This window comes from Chanodichthys erythropterus, chromosome 7 (assembly GCF_024489055.1).
Source record: "Chanodichthys erythropterus isolate Z2021 chromosome 7, ASM2448905v1, whole genome shotgun sequence".
NCBI classification, from domain to species: Eukaryota; Metazoa; Chordata; class Actinopteri; order Cypriniformes; family Xenocyprididae; genus Chanodichthys; species Chanodichthys erythropterus.
Window position 1 is genome coordinate 7067000 of NC_090227.1, and position 24173 is coordinate 7091172.

The following is a 24173-nucleotide window of genomic DNA, read 5'->3' on the forward strand; positions in this document are numbered from 1 at the left end:
CATTGTAAACGGCTTTACTTATCATGATTGAGTGCTAACCACCAATGAATGAAGGAGTAGTTTATGGAAGGAAATGATTCTCTTATCAGTCATAACACATCTAAGCAGTCATGTAATATTACAGTAAACTGAATATTTCAGAGGAGCACTCTTCAAACATCAGTCATCATTTATTTAGTTTAATGATGCCGATATACACAACCAGTCAAACGTTTGGACAAACTGATCTTAAAAACCTTTTGATCTAAAGGGTTATGACTAGATGCTTGACATTAGTTTTGCAGATAAATATAAATTATGCATTTCAATATTAAAAAATAAAATGCTTATTTATTTTTTTTTTTTTTTTTAAATGAATGGGTTAGATGTGAAGGGAAATCAGGCAAATGTTCAACACACATAAACTCTTCTTACTGTTTAAAAGTAATATGAATTATATTATTTTTTTAACTTTTATCCATTTGTGTTATTTACTAAACTTAATATATACTTTACTCTTGGGTTAAAAACAAACCAAGTTGGGTTGAAAATGGACAAACCCAGCAATTGGGTTGTTTTAACCCAGTGAATGGGTTGTTTTAACCCAGCGGTGGGGTTAAATGTTTGCCCAACCTGCAGGTGAATTTTATTTAACTCAACTATGGTTTAAAAAATTGTGTATTGCTTGCTTAAAATGAACCCAAAATATGTTGGAAATTAACATTTATTAATATGTTTAATAAATGAACATTTATTAAAGTGGGGGGGGGGGGGTGGTAATCACACAGTTTCTGCCAATCTCATGTAAAACTTAAGTACCTATAGAGTAATATAGCATCCTTCATATCGCTGAAAAGTCTTTTGTTTTATCATATTTATAAAAGTTGCAAACGCTGTACCGAGTCTTTCCGAAAACAGCCGAGCGGTCCTGTGAGCGGAAACAGAGTGACGAGCTGTCACGCAGCTTTTGTGTAGAGATCGGCTGCAAGCTATCAATGGTCAGTTAAATTTAAACACACACAATGCACCATCGCATTATCCATGGTTAACTTTTGGATCACTATAATGAATATAGCGTATAGTGAATGATGAATAATGAATTAATGTATGCACTACATTCGCATTGTTTACATCATATGCACTTAGGCGCCTACTGCCAACAAAACAGATATTTGATGCAGTTTTACTCACCACCTGCGGTTCTGACTCATGACCGGATCATTACCACTGTGAGCGCTCCCTCTTTCAGTTTCAAACAATCTGTAAATCCAGCGTAGAACTGGGTCTTGTTTATAAAACCATACGCGCTGATCCTGAGGGCTCGAGCAGCCACAGAAAAACACGAGGTATTCTCCATTCATTTTAACCAATAAAAAAGTGATTGAAACTATCAGTTTCTTTGGTTATTTTAATAACAAATAACGAGAGCGCATCAATGTAATGCGTGAGAACAAATCTCTCAGCTCCACTGGGTACTTTGGGAAGCAAGGTTATCTTTCCCTCACAACCAAAAACACACTTCTTTGGTGACATTGTTGATTTCGTGGTCTAATAACAAAGTGACAAAACTTTCTCGAGCAAGTCTTGTGTAGCGCTGCTGACGACTTCCGTAAAGCCGAACGAAGTGCGTTGATGGGCTCTCGCTCTAGTGATTGCCTCTAGTAATTAAGTGTCTGATTTTTAATTTCAAACCTATATTGGGTTCATTTTAAGTCAGCCATATAGTAATTTTTAAACTATAATTGGGTTAAATAAAATTGCCCAGCATGTTAGTGAACTGCTTGATTTGTACCGACAGGAAGAAAACGACTTTTCAGAACAGCAACATTTAACCCAATCTCTGGGTTAAAACAACCCAATCGTTGGGTTTGTCCATTTTCAACCCAACTTGGATTGTTTTTAGCCCAGCATTTGTTAGAGTGTATCTATAATGTAAAATTCTGGAAAAAGCAATAATAAAAATTGAGTAGCTGTGTGCAAACTTAGCATAAATAAATGACTGTAATGTGTATTTGAAAAAAAAAAATGATAAACTATATATATATGTATTTGTAGTGAATGTGACAGACATAATTCACCTTGGTTATTAAGTGTAGTTCTGTACACTGTGTTTCTGCATAACTGTTCAGGGATCGCAGACCCTTTAAATGTTGGGAATGCGTGATAACGTAAGACGCTGGTCAGCGCTATCTTTCTGTTCTTTGTTTTCCCTTAAAAAAATAAATGCTCAAGTGAGATAAATGCAATAAGTGCTCAAAGTGAGAAGTTGTCTCTTGCAAATTACTGCAATTTCCACATATTGCTCTTTTTTATCCTTCACTATGCTTTTCACTTAATAATCATTACTCATTCATCCCACTATATTAATAGAGACAACAAAGAGATTGTTCGTAATGTGGATTAGTAGGTCAGGAGAGAGTAACTCACAGTTTCCACTGGTAGACGGTGACGGGCGGGTTGGCATCTGCGTTGCACGTGAGCTGCACGTTTGGACGATTCAGGTACCAGTTGCCATCAAAGCCCTCGATTTTTACCTCCGGCTCATCTGCATAAAAGCAAAAAAGCATCTTCAGGCAGAGTCTCAGATGGCTGTTCTGGGTCACATGACTTGGCGATGGGTGCTTGTCATAATACTGATTAATGTTCTGGGCTCATAGCTGAAAGGTCAAGAGTTTATTTCTTAAGCGATTGGGAGGAGAGCCAACAAGTGAAGGGTTACTGAGACTACAACCACCGCTGTGCCCTTTAGCTACCCACTTAGCCGCAAGCTACTCCAGGGCAACTATTCCAGAAATTGGCCTAATTGGATAAGAACCTCAGCTAAATGCCAAATTTCAATTCATTACAGCAATTTTTTTTTCTTCTTTTTTTTCTATTAATGACGATATTAAAATGCACTGAATACTTGATGGTACCAGTCAGTAATTTCTATGTCTCTTCAGATTTATTCTTAATTGCTTTTATGAGCATGTATAAGGCTGAGCAAATTCAATTTGGAAATGTTATACCAAAGGGTAACTTGATTAACAAAACACTCAAAGTAAATCAAGAATCAGGACGAGTGATTCTCTGTGAACTTCCCGTCACTCTAAACACGGCCTTTCACACAGACACGCCACAAGAACAATGTATTCTATAGCATGGTGCGGGAGAATGGGTGGATTTCCTCTATCAGTGGGCTTTATGGGGGCTGAAATACTGGTCTAAACTGCCCTAAACAATAGCTGATAACAACAGCGGCTGAGACAGGCCAGTGACACATCTCTTCCTGCTCTGAACCTCCTCCGCAGAACTTGCGTAACAGTACAGCATAAATGCTAACAATCTTATTATCAAGCACAAATACATTAATATGCATTTTTTATACATTCTTTGACATTCCAGTGGGGTTTAATTAATTGGATTAAAATATTGTATAACATACATTTATGTCATTTTGTGATGTATAAAATATACAATTATTAAGACTTTTTTTTCATATTTTTGAAAGAAGTCTATGTTCACCAAGGCTGCATTTATTCGATAAGGAATATTGTTCAAACAGCAATATTGTGACATATTATTACAATTTAAAAGAATTGTTTTCTATTTTAATATATTGTAATTTATTCCTGTGATGGCAAAACTGAATTTTCAACAGCGATTACTCCAGTTTTCAATGTCACAAGATCCTTCAGAAATCATTTTAATATGCTGATTTGGTGCTCAGTTATTAGAAGTTCTTATTATTGGTGTTAAAAAAAGTTCTTGCTGCTTAATGGAATGTGTGATACTTTTTCTTCAGGGTTTTTTTTGATGAGTAGAAAGTTCAAAAGACCAGCATTCATTAAATATAAATCTTTTGTAACATTATAAATGTCTTTACTGTCACTTTCGATCATTTTAATGTGCCCTTGCTGAATAAAAGTTTGGAATAATATTTTATTTTTTACCCCAAACTTTTGAATGGTTTCCGTGCATCACTGTATCACTGTTTCCACAAAAGTATTAAGCAGCAAAAAACTGTTTTCAACATTTATTAATAAGAAATGTTTCTTGAGCACCAAATCAGCATTTTAGATTGAAATCTGAAGGATCAGGTGATCGAGTATAATTGTCTTTTTATCTCACAATTCGGACTTTTTTTTCTCAGAACTGGTATAAATTCGCAATTGCAAGTTATAAAGTCAGAATTGTGAAACATAAACACGCAATTCTGACAAAAAAGTCTTTTTTTTTCTTAGAATTGGACTTTATAACTCGCCATTGCAAGTTTATATCTCACAATTCTGAGAAAAGAAGTCAGAATTGCGAGTTTACATCTCACAATTGTTAGAAAGAAATCAGATTTTCGAACAAAAAAATTCAGAATTGCAAGTTTATTTCTCACAATTGCGAGAAAGAAATCAGATTTGTGAGAAAAAAGAAATCAGAATTGCTCATTTATATCTCGCAATTCTGAGAAAAGTCAGAATTGTGAGTTTCTATCTCACAATTGCGAGAAATATATCAGATTTGCGAGAAAAAAAATTAGAATTGCGATTTTATATCACAATTGTGAGTTTATAACGCGCGCTTGTTAGTTTATAACTCATAATTCTAACATTATAACTCACAATTCTGACTTTATTTCTCACATTGTGAATATATATCTTGCAAGTATCAAAAAGTATCTTCATTTTATTTAGTGTCAGAAACAAGCTTCCACAGAAAACAGTTCTTCAAAATCTAATAATATTTCACAATATTACTTGGTTATAAATAAATAAATGCAGCCTTGGCGAGCATAAGAGCCTTAAAAAAAAAAAAAGCCCCACAGAATGTGTGTATCACTGTAAATCTATCGATGTTGTGCAATTTAATTTGTTCTGCTGGAGTTTAAAAGATATGAAGAAAATCAATGTTCTTACACTGAACGTTGAGTATGACACTGTCGGTAAAGCGCTCTGCACGGTAGGTGACGATGCAGGTCAGCTTCTGTCGGTGAGTCTCGCGGCTGGGCAACACGATGTAGTTGCTACGCACAGTCACGGTGCCATTCGGATTACGTGTTTCTTGAAACGTGGCTTCTCCTTTCAGAGCGGTCTCCCATTTGATGACACTGGGAGGCTTGCCGTTAGCTGACATGCAGGTGGCCACGGGCATCTTGCGTTTCGGAGTCCTTGCCACGATAGTGGGTGAAGTCAAGGTCATCTTGGTCACTGGCCGTGCTGGATAAAAGAAGTAAACAATAAATAAAACAGGGAAAAGAAAGGCTGTGAAAGATACTAAAAAAACAATGTGAAGAGGAACAACAAAGGTGCCCTTGAGAGTTAAGGAAAAAATCCACTTCCTCTAACTCTAATCTTGCTGTTCTGAAAAGTCGTTTTCTTCCCGTCGGTACAAATCAAGCAGTTCACTAATTTCTTTTTCCCCTACCCATGTTCAAAGCAAAAGCATCAGTCAAGCACTCAAACAGATGTAGAAACCACTCATTTCTCATGGTGCCCGAAGTCATCCAATCTCGATCCTTTATGAGCTGCCAATTAGCAATTAACGGGGCCCGCATCAAAAGGGAAGATGTGTGTTTATGTGAGTGCATGTCAAAGAGTGCTGATAGTGGGTCTGAGGTTTGTGGCGAGGGTTGATACGACATGAAGAGGCTCTTTGAAAGCACTAAGCTGGTTATCTCCATTCAGGTTGCTTGCTCTTACTGCAATGCCAGCATTCTCAGAGGACGCATGCGAACGTGATATACAAAATGGGCTTGGGAGTTAACAAGCCACACCAGTGAAAAAAACAAAAACAAAAAAAACAACAACAAAAAAAAAACACCCTGTACTTGAGCCAAGCAGCTCCCTTTGCTGGCTTAATGGAAAACATATCAACACTTCATTTCTAATTAGATCTGCAATCAGTGGGAGCATTACCCACATCTCTAACGCGATACTCTTCTCTTGCACCCCAACACACACACACACACACACACACACACACACACACACACACACACACACACACACACACACACACACACACACACCATGTTTTTTTTCTAACCTGTGCAGTTTCCCAAGAGATGAATCACTGAAAGGAAAGCTTTAATTGATGTCTGTTTAGGACATTTATTTATTAAAAGAAAAGTTAACCTAACAATACATTTTTACGATTTATGCACCCTCATTTTGTACCAGTCACATATTATTTTTCATGTTAGGCAGAATGTCAGAGAATCTGTTTTTCATACAATGGAAGTAGGTCGTGATTTAAACAGCCAAGCTCAAAAAGGCACCATAAAAAGTAGCCTGTCGTGCACTTTATTGCAAGTCCTCTGAAGTCAAATGTTGTATGGATCAATAGGATTTTTTTATTTTTTTTTTGGTCAGCCAAACCCCTCTGACCTAAAATATTTACTAAGTATTAAGTACTTCTTGAAATTTTAAGTTAAAGGGTTAGTTCACCCAAAAATGAAAATTCTGTCATTAATTACTCATCCTCATGTCGTTCCAAACCCGCAAGACCTTCATTCATCTACGGAGCACAAATTAAGAAATTTCTGATGAAATCTGAGAGTTCTCTGACCCCTCCATATACAGCAATTTAATAACCACTTTCAAGGCCCAGAAAGGTAGCTTAGGTAGTCAGAATGCTGACTCATTATTGGCCGGCTCCTGCGTCAGCATCACACGCATGCTTTGTGCTGCTCACGTGAACAGCGTCGGCCAATACCGAGCCAGAGTTCTGACGTAGAACCAGGAAGCGCTACAATGTAAACAACTTCATTCGCTTCATAAAATTAAGGTTGAACAACTGCAGTCATGTTGACTATTTTAACGATGTCTTTACTACCCTTCTGTGCTTTTAAAGTGGTAATTAATATCTTAACTTGTGTTCTGAAGATGAACGAAGGTCTTACGGTTGTGGAACAACATGAGGGTGTACTTAATGACAGATATTTTTTTGTTTTGTTTTTTTGGACCCACTTTATATTAAGTGGCCTGAACTAACTCTTTAACATTTTAATAATTTACCAACAAATTTGCCTGTTTATGGTTCTCTGATGTTGGTTAATGCCATTTTATTTGCAGTTTAAAAAAACAAACATCTTTTTTTTTTTTTTTTTTTTTTTTAAATTTTTATGATTTAAATACCTGATAGCTCACAAACCCTGGTTCTACTGTATGGCTTCAGAAGATCTGGAGTCGTATTCTACTTTTATGGTGCTTTTGGTCTTTTTGGAGCTATAAATCATAAAACACTATTCACTTTTGTTGTATGTTAAAGAGCAGCTTGGACATTCTGTGAAACATCTGATTTTGAGTTTCAGGGAAAAAGTAAACGATAAAAGATTGGATTCCTTTTAAAAAATGATAACCGATCTTTACCTGTGTGTGAAAATACATATGAATATTTTATACCTGCAGGTCAACTTAACAACAATCAATACATTTCAAATGAATGGAAGGTTTGAACCAAGCACATTACGCACAAGACCTGAAGCAGTCAAGGACAAAGATGATTTTTGTCAAGGGCTTACAGGGTTATGAATAAAATATTGCTGAAACAACATCCATTTACACCTTAATACCAATACTGCTAACCATGACAACACTTTGTCAGGGCTGAGAGTGCTGAGAATATTCAAGAACATGACACCTATTTCTTGCCTGTCCATTCATGGTGATATATATGTGTGTAAAGAACTTGCTGCTCCATGCAAAACCTTCCTCTACAGCTGTACGGTAACCTTGTGCTTACTTACAGCTGATTAACTATTGAAATTATTCGCCAAAATTAATTAATTCTTAGTGAAAGAATTCTAAGTTCTTACATTAAACTCATTCATGAAACATGAGCGGAATATTTCTTTAAGCAGTTTGTAATATTCTTTTGTAAACTGTCAATTTGATGTGACAAAAATAAAAATACTTACAGTACATAAACTGCAGAATTCAGTGTGGATTTCTATGTAAATTGTATGTACATCCACTTTTATACAACTTGTAGCATTCAATGCCAACAGTGTTTTCAAACAACTTACATATTTACAATTTATTTTGCATTAAATTTGAATTTTCGTAAAAATTGTTCACAAAACATTTATAAGGTAAACTGTCACATTTAATGTGAATTTGTTGATGTTATGGAACCATTCGAAAAAACATTATTGCGTAAAAAAAACAAAAAAAAACAAAGAATGTGGATTTTTTTATAAAAAATGTTTATGCACAATTTACTCTGTTTACTCTTTTTGTAAACTGTTCGCAAAAAAAAAAAAATTCTGTCTAAATTCGTAAAACCATTCTAGTGTAAATTTTTGCATTCATTGAAAATTTTTGTATAAATCATTCTTGAAATAAATTGTACCATTCAATGTGTATAAACTGTATTAAAATTCAAATTGTATGTACATTCTTATAAATTCAAAATTTTAGCACTGTATATATAATATATATGTTTTTGAACAAATTACACGCACACAAAACTGCCTGCAATTTGTGAATGAGGCCCGTTGTCACATTAATGTGACAATTTACAGAATGATTTTATGAATGACACAGAAATTTGTTCTGCGCTTTTTTCAAGAATGAGGCCCATTGATCCTCTGTTTGTGAATGAGTTCTTTTCACAGGAGAACAGCACTATATATGTATGGACTCAACTGCTAGTGTGGTGGCCTTACCAAAGACGGTGAGGTTGACCATATTCTCCCTGTTGCCTGCAGGGAAAGTGGTGTACTCGCAGATGTAGGCCGCTTCATCAGACAGCCGCAGGCTTGTGAACACAATGGTGGTATCCTCAAGAGAAGAAGGGGTCCTCTGGCGCACAGCGGGGTGCTTGAAGCTCACACGGTCTTTGAAAGGAGGCAGCACAGATACTCCCAAGGCTGGGTTGGCGGTGGCGACGTTTTGTTTGGTGCCATTTATCAGCTTTTGCCAGGTGACTTGAGAGATCTTCACTGGTGGCTTCCCGTTGATGAAGAGACATCGCAGCTCGACCGTATCACCCACAAATCCAGACTTGCTGGGGTCCGTCTGCACCGACTGCCCATTCCCCGCTGCAGAAAGACAGGAAGAGGGACATTACAAACAAGTCAACCAATCAGTGCTGAGAACGATGATTGATTAATGCATTATACTCACTATGTGGCATCATTTAAATGTAAAGGAAATAATTTGTTTAAGAAAGTTATTAAAAGGGACCTATTATGCGCCCTTATACAATATATTATAAGTCTCTTGTGTCCCCTGAATGTGTCTGTGACGTTTCAGCTCAAAATACCCCACAGATCATTTATTATAGCTTGTCAAATTTGCCCCTATTTGACGTGTTCCTTTAAATGCAAATAAGCTGCTGCTCCCAGCCCGCTTTCCAAAAGAGGGTGGAGCTTTAACAGCTCGCGCTTTGGTTGCTCAATAACAACAAAGCTGGAGAATCTCACGCAGCCAAAAAATCTGAAATCTGAGCGGCTCGTTGCATAGAAAGGCTTACTAAAACAAAGTTATCAGGTTGTTCTTTTTCACTTTTTCTGGGTTGATAGATGTACCGGGGACCCGATTATAGCACTTAAACATGGAAAAAATCCGATTTTCATGATATGTTCCCTTTAAGTTTCATTGGGGAAAAGAGTAATTTTTCTATAAACATTATTAGCTAATTCTAATAAATTGATAATAAATTAAAGTGACAACCCTAGCTTAAGTTACAACAACTCATTGACCCGACTCTGGCTTTCAAGCTACAGTCGAGTGCGTCCAAATAGCTAACATGGCAATTCAACAAGAGTACTTCAAACACTGTCTTCGTCGACAAACAGAACTAATTACAAGCATAGCAGCAGTGTTTACAGGCAGCATTAGGTCTTCAAGAGCTCCGGATGTGGACTTTCCCTGCATGTGTAATGATGGTAGATCCCCCCCGACACTGATCCTGACTGCCAACCCTCCCACACCACTCTATCCTAATTATTTCTCATTGGTAAACATCTCGGTGACAGCCTCAAGCACCTATTAATGGAAACAATGTGGGATCCAGTCTGAGTGTGCCCACAATGATGGCACTTGAATTAAGCTACAATAAACCAGGCAGGCAATTAGTAGTAAACGAATGGGTTTTCTATTTTTTCCCGCAATAGCTTTCAGGAGTTTGAAGGTATCTGTCACGTAGAGGATGCCTCCATGGCCCCCAGTTAAAACAATAGTGGTTTTGTCTCTCTAGATAACCCTAAATACGCCGTGGCCCATGGTCAAATACGTCTTGTTTTGGCAGGCCCCTGGTCTTTTGTCTCCCTAGTGACCTTCTTTTACCCCCTCCAGCTGAGAATGATGTGTCAACACTCAAACCCCTCCTTCCTGCCCCTTCCTTTTCTCTAAGTCTCGCTTTCTTGCACGTGCTATTACTCATACTTTTGTTTAACTACCCCCTTTACTTCACCCCCTGCTTTTCATTCATATTTTCTTTGTCTTCACTTCCTCAACACCTGACCAGATAACCGGCTCTTCTAACATTTCCAGCCTGTTATGTTTCTTCAGAAGGGCCATGCATCCATGGACACTTTCAGTTCCTGTTTAGCTCTACAGAGGCCATTCATAACAGAAGCTTTCCTGACCCATTAATAACTCTGAGGCAAACGTGTCTCTGGAGGGTCTATGACTTCTGTTGTCTTTAACAAAACTGTCGTAAAAAAGAGTATATATTTCTGCTCGCCGTCAGGTGCTGTGCTGTCCTGTTGGCCTCACTTCCTGCACAAACATATACTAAAACACATAGCTTCACCTCCCTCTTTCCTCTCTGCCTCTCTCTTATTTATGACTGGTAAAAGAGGTAATTACCTCCTACAGAGAGACCTTAGCAAAGAGGAAGTAACTCTGAACTACTGTACTTAATCACGCCACTCATAAAAGTTGGAAATACTGCAGGGAAAAAAATAAAAAATAAAAAATCCAGGTCATTTGATCAAATGGGTTTAATTTGTATCCCTAATATAAATAATATGTACAGTATATATATAAAAAAATGCTATAATAATGACATCAACTCCTTTCAAGATGTGAACTTTCAAGGACAATTTAGAGCCTCCTTTATTATTTCATCTTTTGTTTTGTTGTTTTCATCTTTCATATTTTTTTTGTATAGTAAACAACTGATCATTAAAAACTGCATGTTTGTAAAAATATCAGTATTAAATTCTCTTTTTCAGAAGAACATTGTAGTCTCATGACCTCGAGCACTTCTATCAAATTAAAATGACACAAATACACAAATTTTACAAACAAATCAAACACAAAATATCTGCTTGTTATTTGTGAATGAGGCCCATTGTTACATGAAAGTGACAATTTACCGAATGATTTTATGAATGGCAGAAATTTGTTCTGCTCATGTTTCAAGAATGAGGCCCATTGATCTTCTGTTTATGAATGAGCTCTTTTTCACAGGAGAACAGCAAAATCCGTATTAAATTCTCTTTCTCTTTCTGAGAAGAATGTTGTTGACTCATGACCTTGAGCACTTGTAATATCACATTAAAATAAAAACAAATTGTCAACCCTGTGAACTTTCTGAATATTCCTACATTGAAATGTGTTTAAAAAGTATTTATTTAGATTGAGATTGTATACTTAAACACATTGCTTGATATCATTTTTCAAATAATATTAAAAAGTATTTTAAAAAACACGTTTTTAAACTGTAAAAGGAGCCAGTTTCATTGAATGGCCATGTGAGTCTAAATATTTATACAGCATATATTCAAATTATACCTGTTGAATATGAGAGAATAGCAGGCAATTCTGAAGAGTTTAAGGTAAGCTACTGATCAGGGATCAGCTTCCTACTGATAAGGGAATTTGTAAGCCATTTTAAGAAAAGTTGAAAAACTGGTTTGAGAACAGGCCTGTGGGTAACATTAGTCATGATTGTTCAACAAGTATAGGCAAGTGTTTAAATGCTAAGTTCAAGACTTTGAAAGCCAATCTGGGAAAAGTTAAACATGAGAAGACACTGATAGTATAAAACTAAAATGGATCTCATGGCCAGCGGGGTTGAAACTAGCCACACACTTAGAGAGAAAGAGAGAGAAGCAGGGAAACTGTGTCTCTTCAACCAGTGTACACAGAAGTATGTTTTTTTTGTCTGTGTGTTTGCAAGTTGAAAATTTAAAGAAGAAAAAAAAAAGACAGTTCAAGGTCTCCACAGCACAAACTTCAAAGAAAGATACTCAAGATTTTAGTGAATGCATAGTACTGACCTCAAATAAAAATAAATAAACTCTTATCGCTGAAGTAGTGTCCTCTTTCACATGAAGTGTTAGACTGGTTGAGTTTCAGGTTTGTGTTTAGCACGAATTTGATTTTTTTTTTTTTTGCCATGACTTCAGCTGTGTCAATACCTAGCATCTGCATATGGATTAAACTCGCACATACAAAAATTACCATCACCGTAATGTTCCTGGTGGTTATTTCCAGCTCTAAGTCATAAAAAACCCTAACCCTAGGTGTGAGCATCATCAAACACCACTTATAATGAAGGGGATCCAGCTGGTGATGTGTCAGTTTTTAAACCGATGCACACCAAACCCTTCATTTCTCATTTACTCAGGCCTGTACAGATGAGATATTTTTGACCAGAGTGTATAGACCCATCAGCAGGCACTGTGAAACGACAGATTGATTGACTAATCGAGTTTGACAGAAAGACGGCTGGCAACCTCTGCACAGCTACCTTGGGGAACACCTGTGTCCTTGTACCCCTTGGTTTGACCCTGTTTCCACCTGAATTTGCTACCGTGACAGGGTCGAAACAGAGGAAATGCCTTGTGAAGTACCAATATTATTTACAGCTTGCCAACATAGGTTAGAAAAACCATCCGAGGCAGATTTAGGGGCTGAGTGTCTGAAATATAGGCCTAGTTTATTTTAGCTACATAGAGACATTTCTACAGAGGAATAGTAGAAGCAGACTATATCCTGCTAACTCCCTTTTTTGAGTCATCCACTTAGACCACCACAAATAAAGATCAGCCTTTGCTTTTGGGGGAGTTGTGAGAGGGGTAATTTTACGGCTCCAGAACTCAAATCCTCACATTGAGGAACTGAAAGCCTTTGGGCCCCCCTGACCCCGTTTCCACCTCCTCTTCCTCCACCCCAGGGCTGAAGGAGTCTTCCAAAGAAAGTAGGAGATGGAGAGTAATTATAGCCTGCACAGTGGAGTTGAACAATGGATGGCAATCAGGGAGAAAACTTGAGAATATAAGCACTTCTGTAAACAATAAAAGAAGTCAAGTTGCTACGAAACGGAAGCAAAGACAAACGGACTGCGAGAGAAAGTTGGAGTTGGCACAATGGTGCCCTTGAAAGCACAACAAAAAAAAAAGTTAGGTAAGATGAGCAACGATGAAAGTGAATTAACACACCGCAGAGCAAATCCTGAGGTCTTAAAGTATCATCCAGTAGATCTGACAAACACACCCAAGGGTGGTGTTTCAGACAACATTGACTCTACTTCCATTTTCAGGTCTCTTAGCTGGACTACATGCAGAAACTCATAATGTGGAGGGGAGTAATTGCATTGAAATGTCCTTGAGACATATGAAGTCAGAAGAGGCTAAAGCCTTCCAAAGTTCCCATTGCTCAAGGGGTGTTAAACAATCTCAGGTAATCACGATGTGGCAATGTATGTTTCATCCACCCATCGTGCCTCAGAAAAAGGGTATTAAACAAGTCCAACATAATGTGCAATTAGTCCCTCAACACTGAAACTTCACAGAAGTACACAATCTGGCAAGATTTCCATGTAGGTGGAAGTCGAGGATGAATGTGGTTTTCCTACCGGAGGATCCACTCCAAGGCCGACTTTGTTTTGCTAGCATAAAAACTGACCTGGGACCTCCAAAATAATGAAATATATAAAATACATGCAGTGCACACTAAAGACTACTATGTTCTAAACAAATCCATAAAGCAGGGGTCTCCAAACTCGGTCCTGGAGGGCCACTGTCCTGCAGATTTTAGCTCCAACTTGCCTCAGCACACCTGCCTGGAAGTTCCTAGTATGCCTAATCAGATCTTGATTAGCGGGTTCAGGTGTGTTTAATTGGGGTTGGAGCTAAACTCTGCTGTACAGTGGCCCTCCAGGACCGAGTTTGGAGACCCCTGTCATAAAGTATTGTTTGCAAATTAGCTGTAGCCAAAACCAGGTGTGCACACCTCAGATGAAATATTCTCCGAACATACAGGAGCCAGTGATGAGTAAATATCATCGAAAGCAGCAATAAGAAACTTTTCAAACTTTATATTTATCTACGCAGGTAAAAAATTGTTCACTGGCAGTTGGTCAAACGGCCTTAAGACATTTAATAAACATAAAAAATGCTAAAATCGCAATTACAGCAGAAATACCAGAAATGTCGTACCCTATGTGGGTAGAGGGGTGCCTTTGAATATTGTGTTGGACAACAGGGGACCTTCGAGTCAAAAAAGGTTGAGAACCACTGTTCCAGCTTTACTTCTCATGAAAGAATCACAGAATCTGCCTTATTCAATCAAACAAGTGGACCATGCGGCTGGGGTGGGGGTGCAACTAGGACTGCAACTAGGACGCCTCCTGTAAGATGCAGCATCAGTGTGGAGGCACACTCCAAACAGAGCTACCATTCTCCGCGACGGCAGCCTGACCGGATCTGCATCTCTCCCCGGGCACGAGGCACAACACTGGACCTGCTTCAGGCCTCTGAAAAAAAAAAAAAAAACTATGGCATTCAGCCCATCTCATTAAGAAAACCGCTGAAAGGCTTGTTTAGAGAGTCTACAAAATACGCCCCATTGTGTGTGGGTAATCTAATAGCAATCTAGGTCCTTCAGTGGGGAAAAAAGAAGAGCTCAGCTTCGGTGAGGAGACTAATATGTTTATGTGCTAGAGAGTGATGATACGGTGCCTGCCAGCACATCCCGCTCACGCTGTGGGCGCATTACAACGCTGTATCAAGTTAGCAGCTAAAAACAGAGAAGAGACTGTGATGGTGGAGTTCAAGAGTACCTCTAAAGTCAATGAGGAGAATGTAATGAATCCTACGGCCAGCTGTGCATGTACAATTCGTTCTAGCATGTTTGTTTGTGAGTGTGTGCGCATGTTTCTGCAGACATCCTGAAATGTTGAGTCCTGTCTCTATACACATGGCTTTCTGATTCCTGTTTTACCAGCTTCCTTCATCTACTGTGTCAACCTTAGCTAATATTTACCTTCATCACAAACCAGCTGCAACAGATGGTCAGCATTTCAGCTTTCACCTGTGCTCTGCTCTCACACCTTTCTCCATTAACGCACAAAACTTTACACACATTTCCCCTGAATATCCTTTTTCCTGATAGACCATCTACCATCTGCTTGACTGAGGCTGTGTATTTACCTGTACCAATGAACCATACAGGAAGTTATTTTCCATATTCTCTTTGTCAAGCAGTTTGGTAGACATCATCAACACACCCTAAAGGCCCCAATATACTCACAGCAAAGTTCATTTTCTTTCTTCGTTTAGGGGGAAAAACAAGTTCGAAATACCTTTGCAACAGACAAATGGTAGTTCGAAGGTGTTTACCAGCTGAAGCTTTTCTGGAAAGTTCACTTCGGCAATCTGTTTCTCCCAAAACAAACTCCAAACGAACTGATTTTGGTAAATGTGTATATATATATATATATATATATATATAAGGAGAAATATAGCATCTAATATTGACCAATACTGCTAAATTAAAAATATCATGTAAATTAGCTGGTTTTGTAACCTAACTTGAGCTAAAGAATATAACATTTTGGTCAAATTTTAGTGGTGATATGTTTTTTTTCTAAGCGTAGGCTTAGCAAACAGCTCTTTGAGATTTTGGCCTCACCTCATTCAAGCAGATAGGAGCTGCACTTGCATAACTTGAAAATAACTGGCCGAGGGCATTATCAAGATGGCCGCCAAGTCAAATGACTTGCTTAAAAGGACATTGCCCTCATCTAAAGAAGGCACTGATTATACAACCATATGTTGCTTTCTTCCATATTTGACTATGGATCCAACCCCACATGGCACAAGTCCAACGCGAGGAAGGAAGGAGCATACAGGCCCACGCTGCTTCCCCCCTGAGAGTGGTTTGAAGGCGTTGTGAAAATGTCAAGGGGATGTATCAGCATACCTGTGTTCTGCTCTCTTCCTTCTCATCATTTTTTTTTTATACACTGATTCATCTTTCACAGCTTGGCTTGCCAGCTCTTCCAATACATTTTTATATCCACAATCGAGCAGCAAGGATAGATGATGTAATACACATGCACACAGGCTTTGAATCTGTTATTTTGCAGGCATATTGCACTCCTTATAAAGGTCAATGGGTGCAGCAAAAACTTTAAATGATCGTTGCATCATGCAAACCAACCTAAACCAAAGAATTGCTTTCTAAACCGGGATCTTGTCTATGGCTACAATGGTTAATTTCTGACCAATTAATTTCCAAGACATACCCTGTCATTATCATGGGATATGATTGTTAGATTTTTAAAATAATATATAGACATCATACTTTGACAAAGCCATTTCTAACCAAAACCACAATGAGGAAAAAGTATATTTGCTAAATATTATAAAAAAAAAAAAATCATATTATAATTTATACATATTAACAGAATTGTAATTACTGTTCTACTTTAATATATTGTAAAATGTAATTTATTAATTTATTCAATTCAATTCACACACTTTATTCAGTTCAATTTATTCAACTTATGGAACGAACACAGTGCCAGTTCCATTTTTTCAGTAAGTAGAATAAGGAAGGTGTAGGACATACAACGTAAGCTTTTTGAAGAATACGAAAGTGCGTTTTTTTTTTTTTTTTCAAAAATGACCGATCGTTTCACTAAATAAGACCCTTATTCCTCATCTGGTATCATTTAAAGCCCTTTGAAGCTGCACTGAAACTGTAACTTTTACCTTCAACCGTTTGGAGGCCACTGAAGTCCACTATAAGGAGAATAATCCTGGAATGTTTTCATCAAAAACCTTAATTTATTTTCGACTGAAGAAAGAAAGACATGAACATCTCGGATGACATGGAAGTGAGTAAATTATCAGGAAAAATTTATTTGAAAGTGAACTAATCCTTTAATTAATTTAATGTGTCCTTGCCAAATAAAAATATTAATTTATCATTTTTTTATTTATTGTTTTTATTGATTTTAGTACCAAATAATCATATTAGAATGATTTCTGAAGGATCATGTGACACTGAAGGCTAGAGTAATGATACAGAAAATTCAGCTTTGTATCACAGGAATAAACATTTTAAAATATATTCAAATAGAAAACAGTTCTTTTAAATTGTAATACTATTTTACAATATTACTATATTTTTGATGATAACATAAAAGCAGCCTTTGTGAGCATATGAGACATCTTTCAAAAGAAAAAGAAAAATCTTAACGATTCCCAAACTTATACCGGTAGTGTAAATAATACGTATAAAATTTTGTTTTGTCTCGCTACAGGCTCAAAAGAGGTCAACAGTATTTACAAAGTGTAAACAGGCCGATACAAGACTTGGAGACAAGGTCGTGCTCACTATCGTTCTCTCTCTGTCCCTCTTGCAACATAAACAAGGACACTGTCATGGTTTCGGTTGGGCTGGAAAAAAAAAAAAAAAAAGAACAAACACAATATTTGTCCGTACTTGCCCTAACAGCTGATGACATCATCCTGATACAAGATACCAGGCCACCTGTCAGAGTCAGAGGAAGCGCGGGGCTGTTAGGGTTGACAAAACTTACGTAGTTAATGATTACAAAGGCCAACGAAACGACTACACAGAAACTGTCCTGCTTATTTGGAAAAGAGAGACAGAAACTAAACACAAAAATAAGGAAAAAAGGCTCAGCTGGCACCATTACATAAATGCATGCATAAATGCATAAGGGAGTTTTACACGGAACGATATTCAGCTAAATTATTGATGTCCCCATTCAGTAAAAAGCTTTTTCTGTGGTACACAGGAAAGAGTGACGGCTTCCTTTACTTATGCTGTGTTCGGAGTATGTATTTGTATTTGTTAGCGCATGTGTCTGTTTGAATATCTTTAATGTGTTGATGTATGCACAAGGATAGGTTTGCGGATAAAAGGACGGCAGCAGGCTACCTTCTAACAACATAAACATCTATAAAATGACTTTAACAAATGGAGACGTTTTAACAAACCACAGTCTCCTGTGGATATCAACATTAAAGTGACCAGCATTTCCCAGCGGGTGATTTAAAACCGACATAGCCAAACAACATGACCACTGCACGCACAAGCCCGTGAGTCATTGCAAATGCGAAGTAGTTTAGAAATAATGAACAAAACATAATTAATCTTTTATCGCACAGATTGCCAGATAAATACGCCCACGAGCGTTAAATGATCAGAGTTGGCAATTTTTCAATAATGCAGTGATATCCTCCGGCATAAAATCAATAACAGCTGTTAGATGTCTTCATGTGAAAAATAACTAATCAATAAATAATGTGGCCATGGCCATTACTGGTGGGCCATAAGTAATGGATTACACCTGAGACAGCCGTTGTCTTGGGCTTACTCTTGGTGGGTGGTTCTAAAGGGGGTTGGAGTCAAATTAAAATGAATTCAAGGATAGAGAGAAAGACAAAGGGGAAATAAGCATTGTGTACAATTAAGCTAAATCAATTGTAGAGTACTGAAATATTACATTATAATCATCCTTAAAGGGTTAGTTCACCTAAAATTAAATTTTATCACCATTTACTTGGTCTCAAGTCATTCCAAACCCATTACATTTCCGTTCATCTTCGAAACACAAATTAAGATATTTTTAATGAAACCTGAGAAGTTTATGTCCCTCGACCAAAATGTTGATAAAATCATCATAATCCAAATTCATGTGAATATATATTATTAATTTATATGATAAACATAAACAGACTTAATTTAGACTTTAATTCATATATTATCTCTTTCCCTGCCAGCTTTTTAGAAAAAATTGCCAGCATTTTTGATCATTTTCACAAAAGTTTCATGCCGCCCAGTTTTTTTTTTTTTTTTTTTTTTTTTTTTTTTTATAAATATCTGAACATGCAATATATCAAAAGGAAGAACAGATCCTCTGCTTTTAAACAAAAAGTTTCATAAAAAAGCAACATTTTGAGCAAAAAGCTGAGAAAATCTCATTTTTATTAAAGTCTACATATGGATTGGATTCACAACGATGATCAAAACATAGATGGAGTAGATCGAGTCCATTAACATCCCCAAAGCTTGCACAGTCCTATAGCTCGTCCTGGGTCGACATTTCATTCTGTAACTTTAGGCAGTTTTGATTTATATGCTGTTTAATGTTGTTGTGCATTTATATCTGCTTACATATGCTATCGCTTGTTTCTGCTTCTTACTCGCCTGATCAGGAGATTCAGTACATTTTTAGAAGATGTGTAATAGCGCCCCCTATTGTATAACAGTGAAAACACGGACAGCCGGAAAATTCCATCAGTGGTTGTCTCATAAATGACGGAAAGTTCCATCAATGGTGGGGAAAGAGTTAACACACGACATAAACACAGAAGCTTGTGTCACGTGCTAGAGCAAACCTCATTGGTTTGAGCTTCTGTGTTTACTATATGTAATGTGCTGCATGCATGTGTGTCGATCATTGTTTAGATAAAGCTTAAATTAAATCTGTTCATCATACAAAGCGATCATATTTCTTCACAAGACTAAACAAGATTAAATGGCGCCTTTATAACCTTTTTTTTTTTTTGATCTTCAAAATTTTGGTCAGGGGACAAAAAACACATTAAGTTAGGTTTCATTAAAAATATCTTCATTTGTGTTTCGAAGATTACCCGAAGACTGGGTCTGGAATGACCTGAGGATAGAGGATAGAAGTAAATTATGCCTATTTTCATTTTTGAGTGAACTAAATCTTTAAAATAACAAATTTTAATTGTGTCCAAGGTGGGTAATTTAATATTACAATACAAATAAAAATATTGCTCTAAAATATATTTACTCTAGCATAAAATAATAATAATAATAGCAGCATTTCACCAAACGCACTCAACATTATTAACCCCCTCTAACTGAAGCATATGACAGAGTAAAGCGTCATGCAACAGCGTGCAATACAACACAAACCCACTGACTCAAGAAAATCATGTCTGGTTCAACTTCATGTCTGTCTCTGATGTTTATATTGAGTGTGGGTTTGGGTGTGTTTTGTGTCCACTGCTGAGCCGATGGCCCCAGTGCACCTTGGGCTACATTGTCTACTCAGCACATCTAGCAGACAAAATATTTCAAGTTCAGCCAAAAGCGGCACTGGGGAATATGCTAAGACAGCCATGCATGACAAATCCTCTCCCTGTCCATCATCATCAATGTGCAAAATTTCAGTCTGGAAAAGTTCAAATCCAAAGTGTTCACAAGGAAAATCGGATTGGAGGTAAGTATAATGATTAAATGGATTACATGGATGAGCGATTTAAATGCTATGCATGAACGAGCATGATGTAAGATTCCAGGTTTGGTATGTTGCCAAAAAAAAAAAAAGTCACATTTTACCTTTAAATGTATATATTTTATGTAGGTTTTATATTCTGTAGATACTGGTATTGGCATTGGGCACTTGTCATTAAAGGATTAGTTCACTTTAAAATAAATTTTTCCTGGTAATTTACTCACCCCCATGTCATCCAAGATGTTTATGTCTTTCTTTCTTCAGTCAAAAAGAAATTAAGGCTTCTTGATGAAAACATTCCAGGATTATTCTCCTTATAGTGGACTTCAATGGCATCCAAACGGTTGAAGGTCAAAGTTACAGTTTCAATGCAGCTTCAAAGGGCTTTAAACAGTACCAGACGAGGAATAAGGGACTTACGGTAAAATGGAACTGGCGCTGCGCGTTCGTTCCTTAAGTAGAATAGGGAAGGCGTAGGACATACAGCGTAAGTTTTTTGAAGAATATGAAAGTGCGGTTTTGGTGGAACCACTTGGCCTCATTTGTTTATATAAAGCATATACATTTACATTTTTTCGAAAATGACCAATCATTTCACTAGATAAAACCCTTATTCCTCATCTGGTATCGTTGAAAGCCCTTTGAAGCTGCACTGAAACTGTAATTTTGACCTTCAACCGTTTGGAGGCCATTGACTAAAGAAACTAAAGAAAGAAGAACATGGACATCTTGGATGACATGGGAGTGAGTAAATTATCAGAAACATTTTATTTGAAAGTGAACTAATCCTTTAAGGCTACCTTATGACTTAACAAGTGTTTAGCTTTCCAAACTCCCAAAGTTCCTGTGACTAACAGTAGCACAACCCCCTAATAGGAGGGCAAATATAAAAACAAAAAGAGAACAGATAATCAATATTTGATGTGAGGTGCTGCTGACTGGAATCCTCAAGCCCCCTCCTGCGTCTCACTGATGAAAGAGTTTTATTAAAATTTCTTAGAGGGAAGTCATGTTGAGAGATTCATCCATTTTTAACGATTTGTAGAATAAATATGAAATGTCCATCAGACATAAAAGAGCATGGTTGATTATCAGGGTTTAAACAGGCCAGTATTGTGGAAACACTACAGCTGGGCCGGTGGGCAGCTTTGGTCTCTCCCCCTCATTCGACAGAGCAGATTGATCCATTAACATGTCCGGTTGGGAATTCACACTCCCACTGGAGGGGGTAGTGAGAGAGTCTGGACCACTCACAATTAACACATACATTTAGTATGCGACCGGCCAGTGCCATCATCTGTTATCTGGCACTAGATAATATCATAGAGATTTATAACTGGAAGAATATTAGGAATATTTTAGCCAATGCTACAACTATGAGGTTAAGACGAAATGGCAAAGCCATGATGGTTTCACTTTGGATTATTCTTGATTTTAAATGAGGTCTTAGGGCGCTTGGACATAAGGGTTTGTCACTTTTTTTTCTTTTTTTTTCTCAGTCAAGACAACGTAGTTAACGCTAGCAAAGTTGTTAGCAATCATTATCACATTTGCAAGTACTCGTAATTTACATGCATGTTTGGCATGATACAAAATACATTTAAAGGGGAACTTAGCTATTATTTCCTCTTTTTTTTTTAAATAATTGATAAACCCTATTAAAAGCTATTTTTTTCTACTAAAATGATCTAATAACACCTATTATCAGACACGTTTTAACATACTGTCATAATTGTAAACGCACTGGTTTGTAGTCCAGATAGTTTTACTGTCACCAGCACTTTCTTATTCTTCTAGTTATTTCCATATAGCAACTAATGAATCAGATGTCTCACACTTTCACTGAAAATAGATTACTTCCCCATTACAAAACAAGCATCGGTAAACCAAAAAGAGTTGCTTTTACATGATGCTGCCTCCACACCAGTAGGTGTCAGTACAAGTCCAAGACGACTGCCATGTCGGCCAGTGCAACATAAAAATGACTCAAAGCAACTTTAACTAAAAGAGCAAAGAAGGGTAGAAAAGTAAAGATGGTGATGTATAAACCGTTCAGTGTTTCTGAGGAAAACTCTAAGAGTATGGGGCTGTACTATTTCCGTGACCAAGACCGCAATGGATCTTTCCAATGGCTCTTTGGGAGCGTTCCATTCTCTACACACAGCCCATGGAATGCTCACCACATCTCTAGTCTCCAGTGCATGTGCTGCCCAGCTGGGTAGAGGGACGTCAAGTCCCCCTCCTCCAACTCTTCACCACACACCACAACTCAGAGTTCTTTCCCATATCCACACATGCACACACACACACACACACACACACACACACACACACACACACACACTTCAATGCATAGCGGGTCCAAAACACACCACATCTAGGTCCAAGATCCAGTTTTCACTTTCTCTACAATAGTTCTATAAACCTTCAATGTGACTTTTGTTCTAATCACGGAAACTTTCCAGAATTCTGTCAGATTATCTCAGCGAGTCTAGAGGTTGTTATTCCAGGTCACACATCAAAGAGCAGAGGAAACCCAATCCAAATGACACATCATCTATCATAATGCATGTCCTTCCATCAATAACCTTTTCCGCCAAAAAACCTAGCAGTCTGCGGTGCAATGAGTGGAAAGTGATATTCGGATGACATTTTTCTTAATTTAAAAACTCACCAAATAGATTTGCGGTCATCAAGCGAGCGACTGTACAGCAGCGTAGAGCAACTGTAGCATTCTAATAGCCTCTAAGCAAAAACAAGAACATTTCATTTTTAAAAGCACAGAACAGGAGATTTCTCAGAAGTGAAGTGCGGAACCGGGGCGCTGATTGCACATTTGAAGAGTTAAACATTGAGGCACTTTTGGCTTTCAATTAAATGAAAAGTATCTGGCTACGAAATGAAGACGAGAACCACAAAACCACAGGTTGAGGAGAGGGAGAGCGTCTGAAAAAGTCGAGGGGTGGAATGAGTTACAGCGTTCCCCACAAGACCTCAGAAGTCCAATGCTGTATATTGACATGAAGACCATGAGATGGAGGCTTTTCATCAGTGGAGTCTAAAGAACGTTAGCATATGTGTGTTAGCATATAGCACAATTCAGTGTGGTTGAGGAAAGGGGAAAAAAAGCAAGGCTAGCTCCTCATCCTTCACTGTAAACGCAGGCCTGAGGTAATTGCCTTGGTTGTCTGAAGTCAACAGGGTGGGTGGGCTCACAAAGGAGGGTCTCGGCTGGAAAACAAGGAAATGGACTTGTGGGATTACGTAGTGAGTCTGAAAATCAAAGGTTTTTGAGGAGTAGATTCTTGTCTTTTCCACAAAACAACTAGATTACAGCAGAACGACATTAAGATGAATAAGAGAGCAAGCTTTGTTTGAAGTTCAGCTTTAGGATGCAGGGATGTCAGTGGTTCTCTGTTGATAAAGGGTGTAAGATGAGTAAAAAGATTTAACTAAGGCTGTGGATAATTGTGGAGTTCGAGACAGTTTCAATGTAAACGCATTGACAGCACTTTAAATGGTTCTCTTCATTAATGGCCATCACTATAATTACCTGCTGTTTGAAAGATGTTCTGAGGTTAAACTCCTAACTGTGTCAGTTCGCACGACAAATTCAAACATCCCCAAAGGTCTACTGAGCCATTCTTACAAGGAGACAATCGCCTGTGAAAGGCGTCTGCTTTTCGCCTGATACCTTTTGATAAAGAAAGAATGGGGTAAATATATAAATAAGT

At 37.6% G+C, this 24173-nt stretch overlaps 1 protein-coding gene across 1 annotated transcript in view; it reads right to left on the reverse strand.

Moving 5' to 3' along the window:
* The window catches only part of nectin1b (nectin cell adhesion molecule 1b), a 118110-nt gene that overhangs the window by 43477 nt on the left and 50460 nt on the right, over window positions 1-24173 (reverse strand). The window contains exons 2-4 of the mRNA XM_067389723.1: window positions 8621-8995; window positions 4869-5168; window positions 2407-2524 (exon numbers count right to left, since the gene is read on the reverse strand). Of these exons, the coding sequence (XP_067245824.1) occupies window positions 2407-2524; window positions 4869-5168; window positions 8621-8995 (793 nt within the window). The remainder of the gene's footprint in view (window positions 1-2406; window positions 2525-4868; window positions 5169-8620; window positions 8996-24173) is intronic.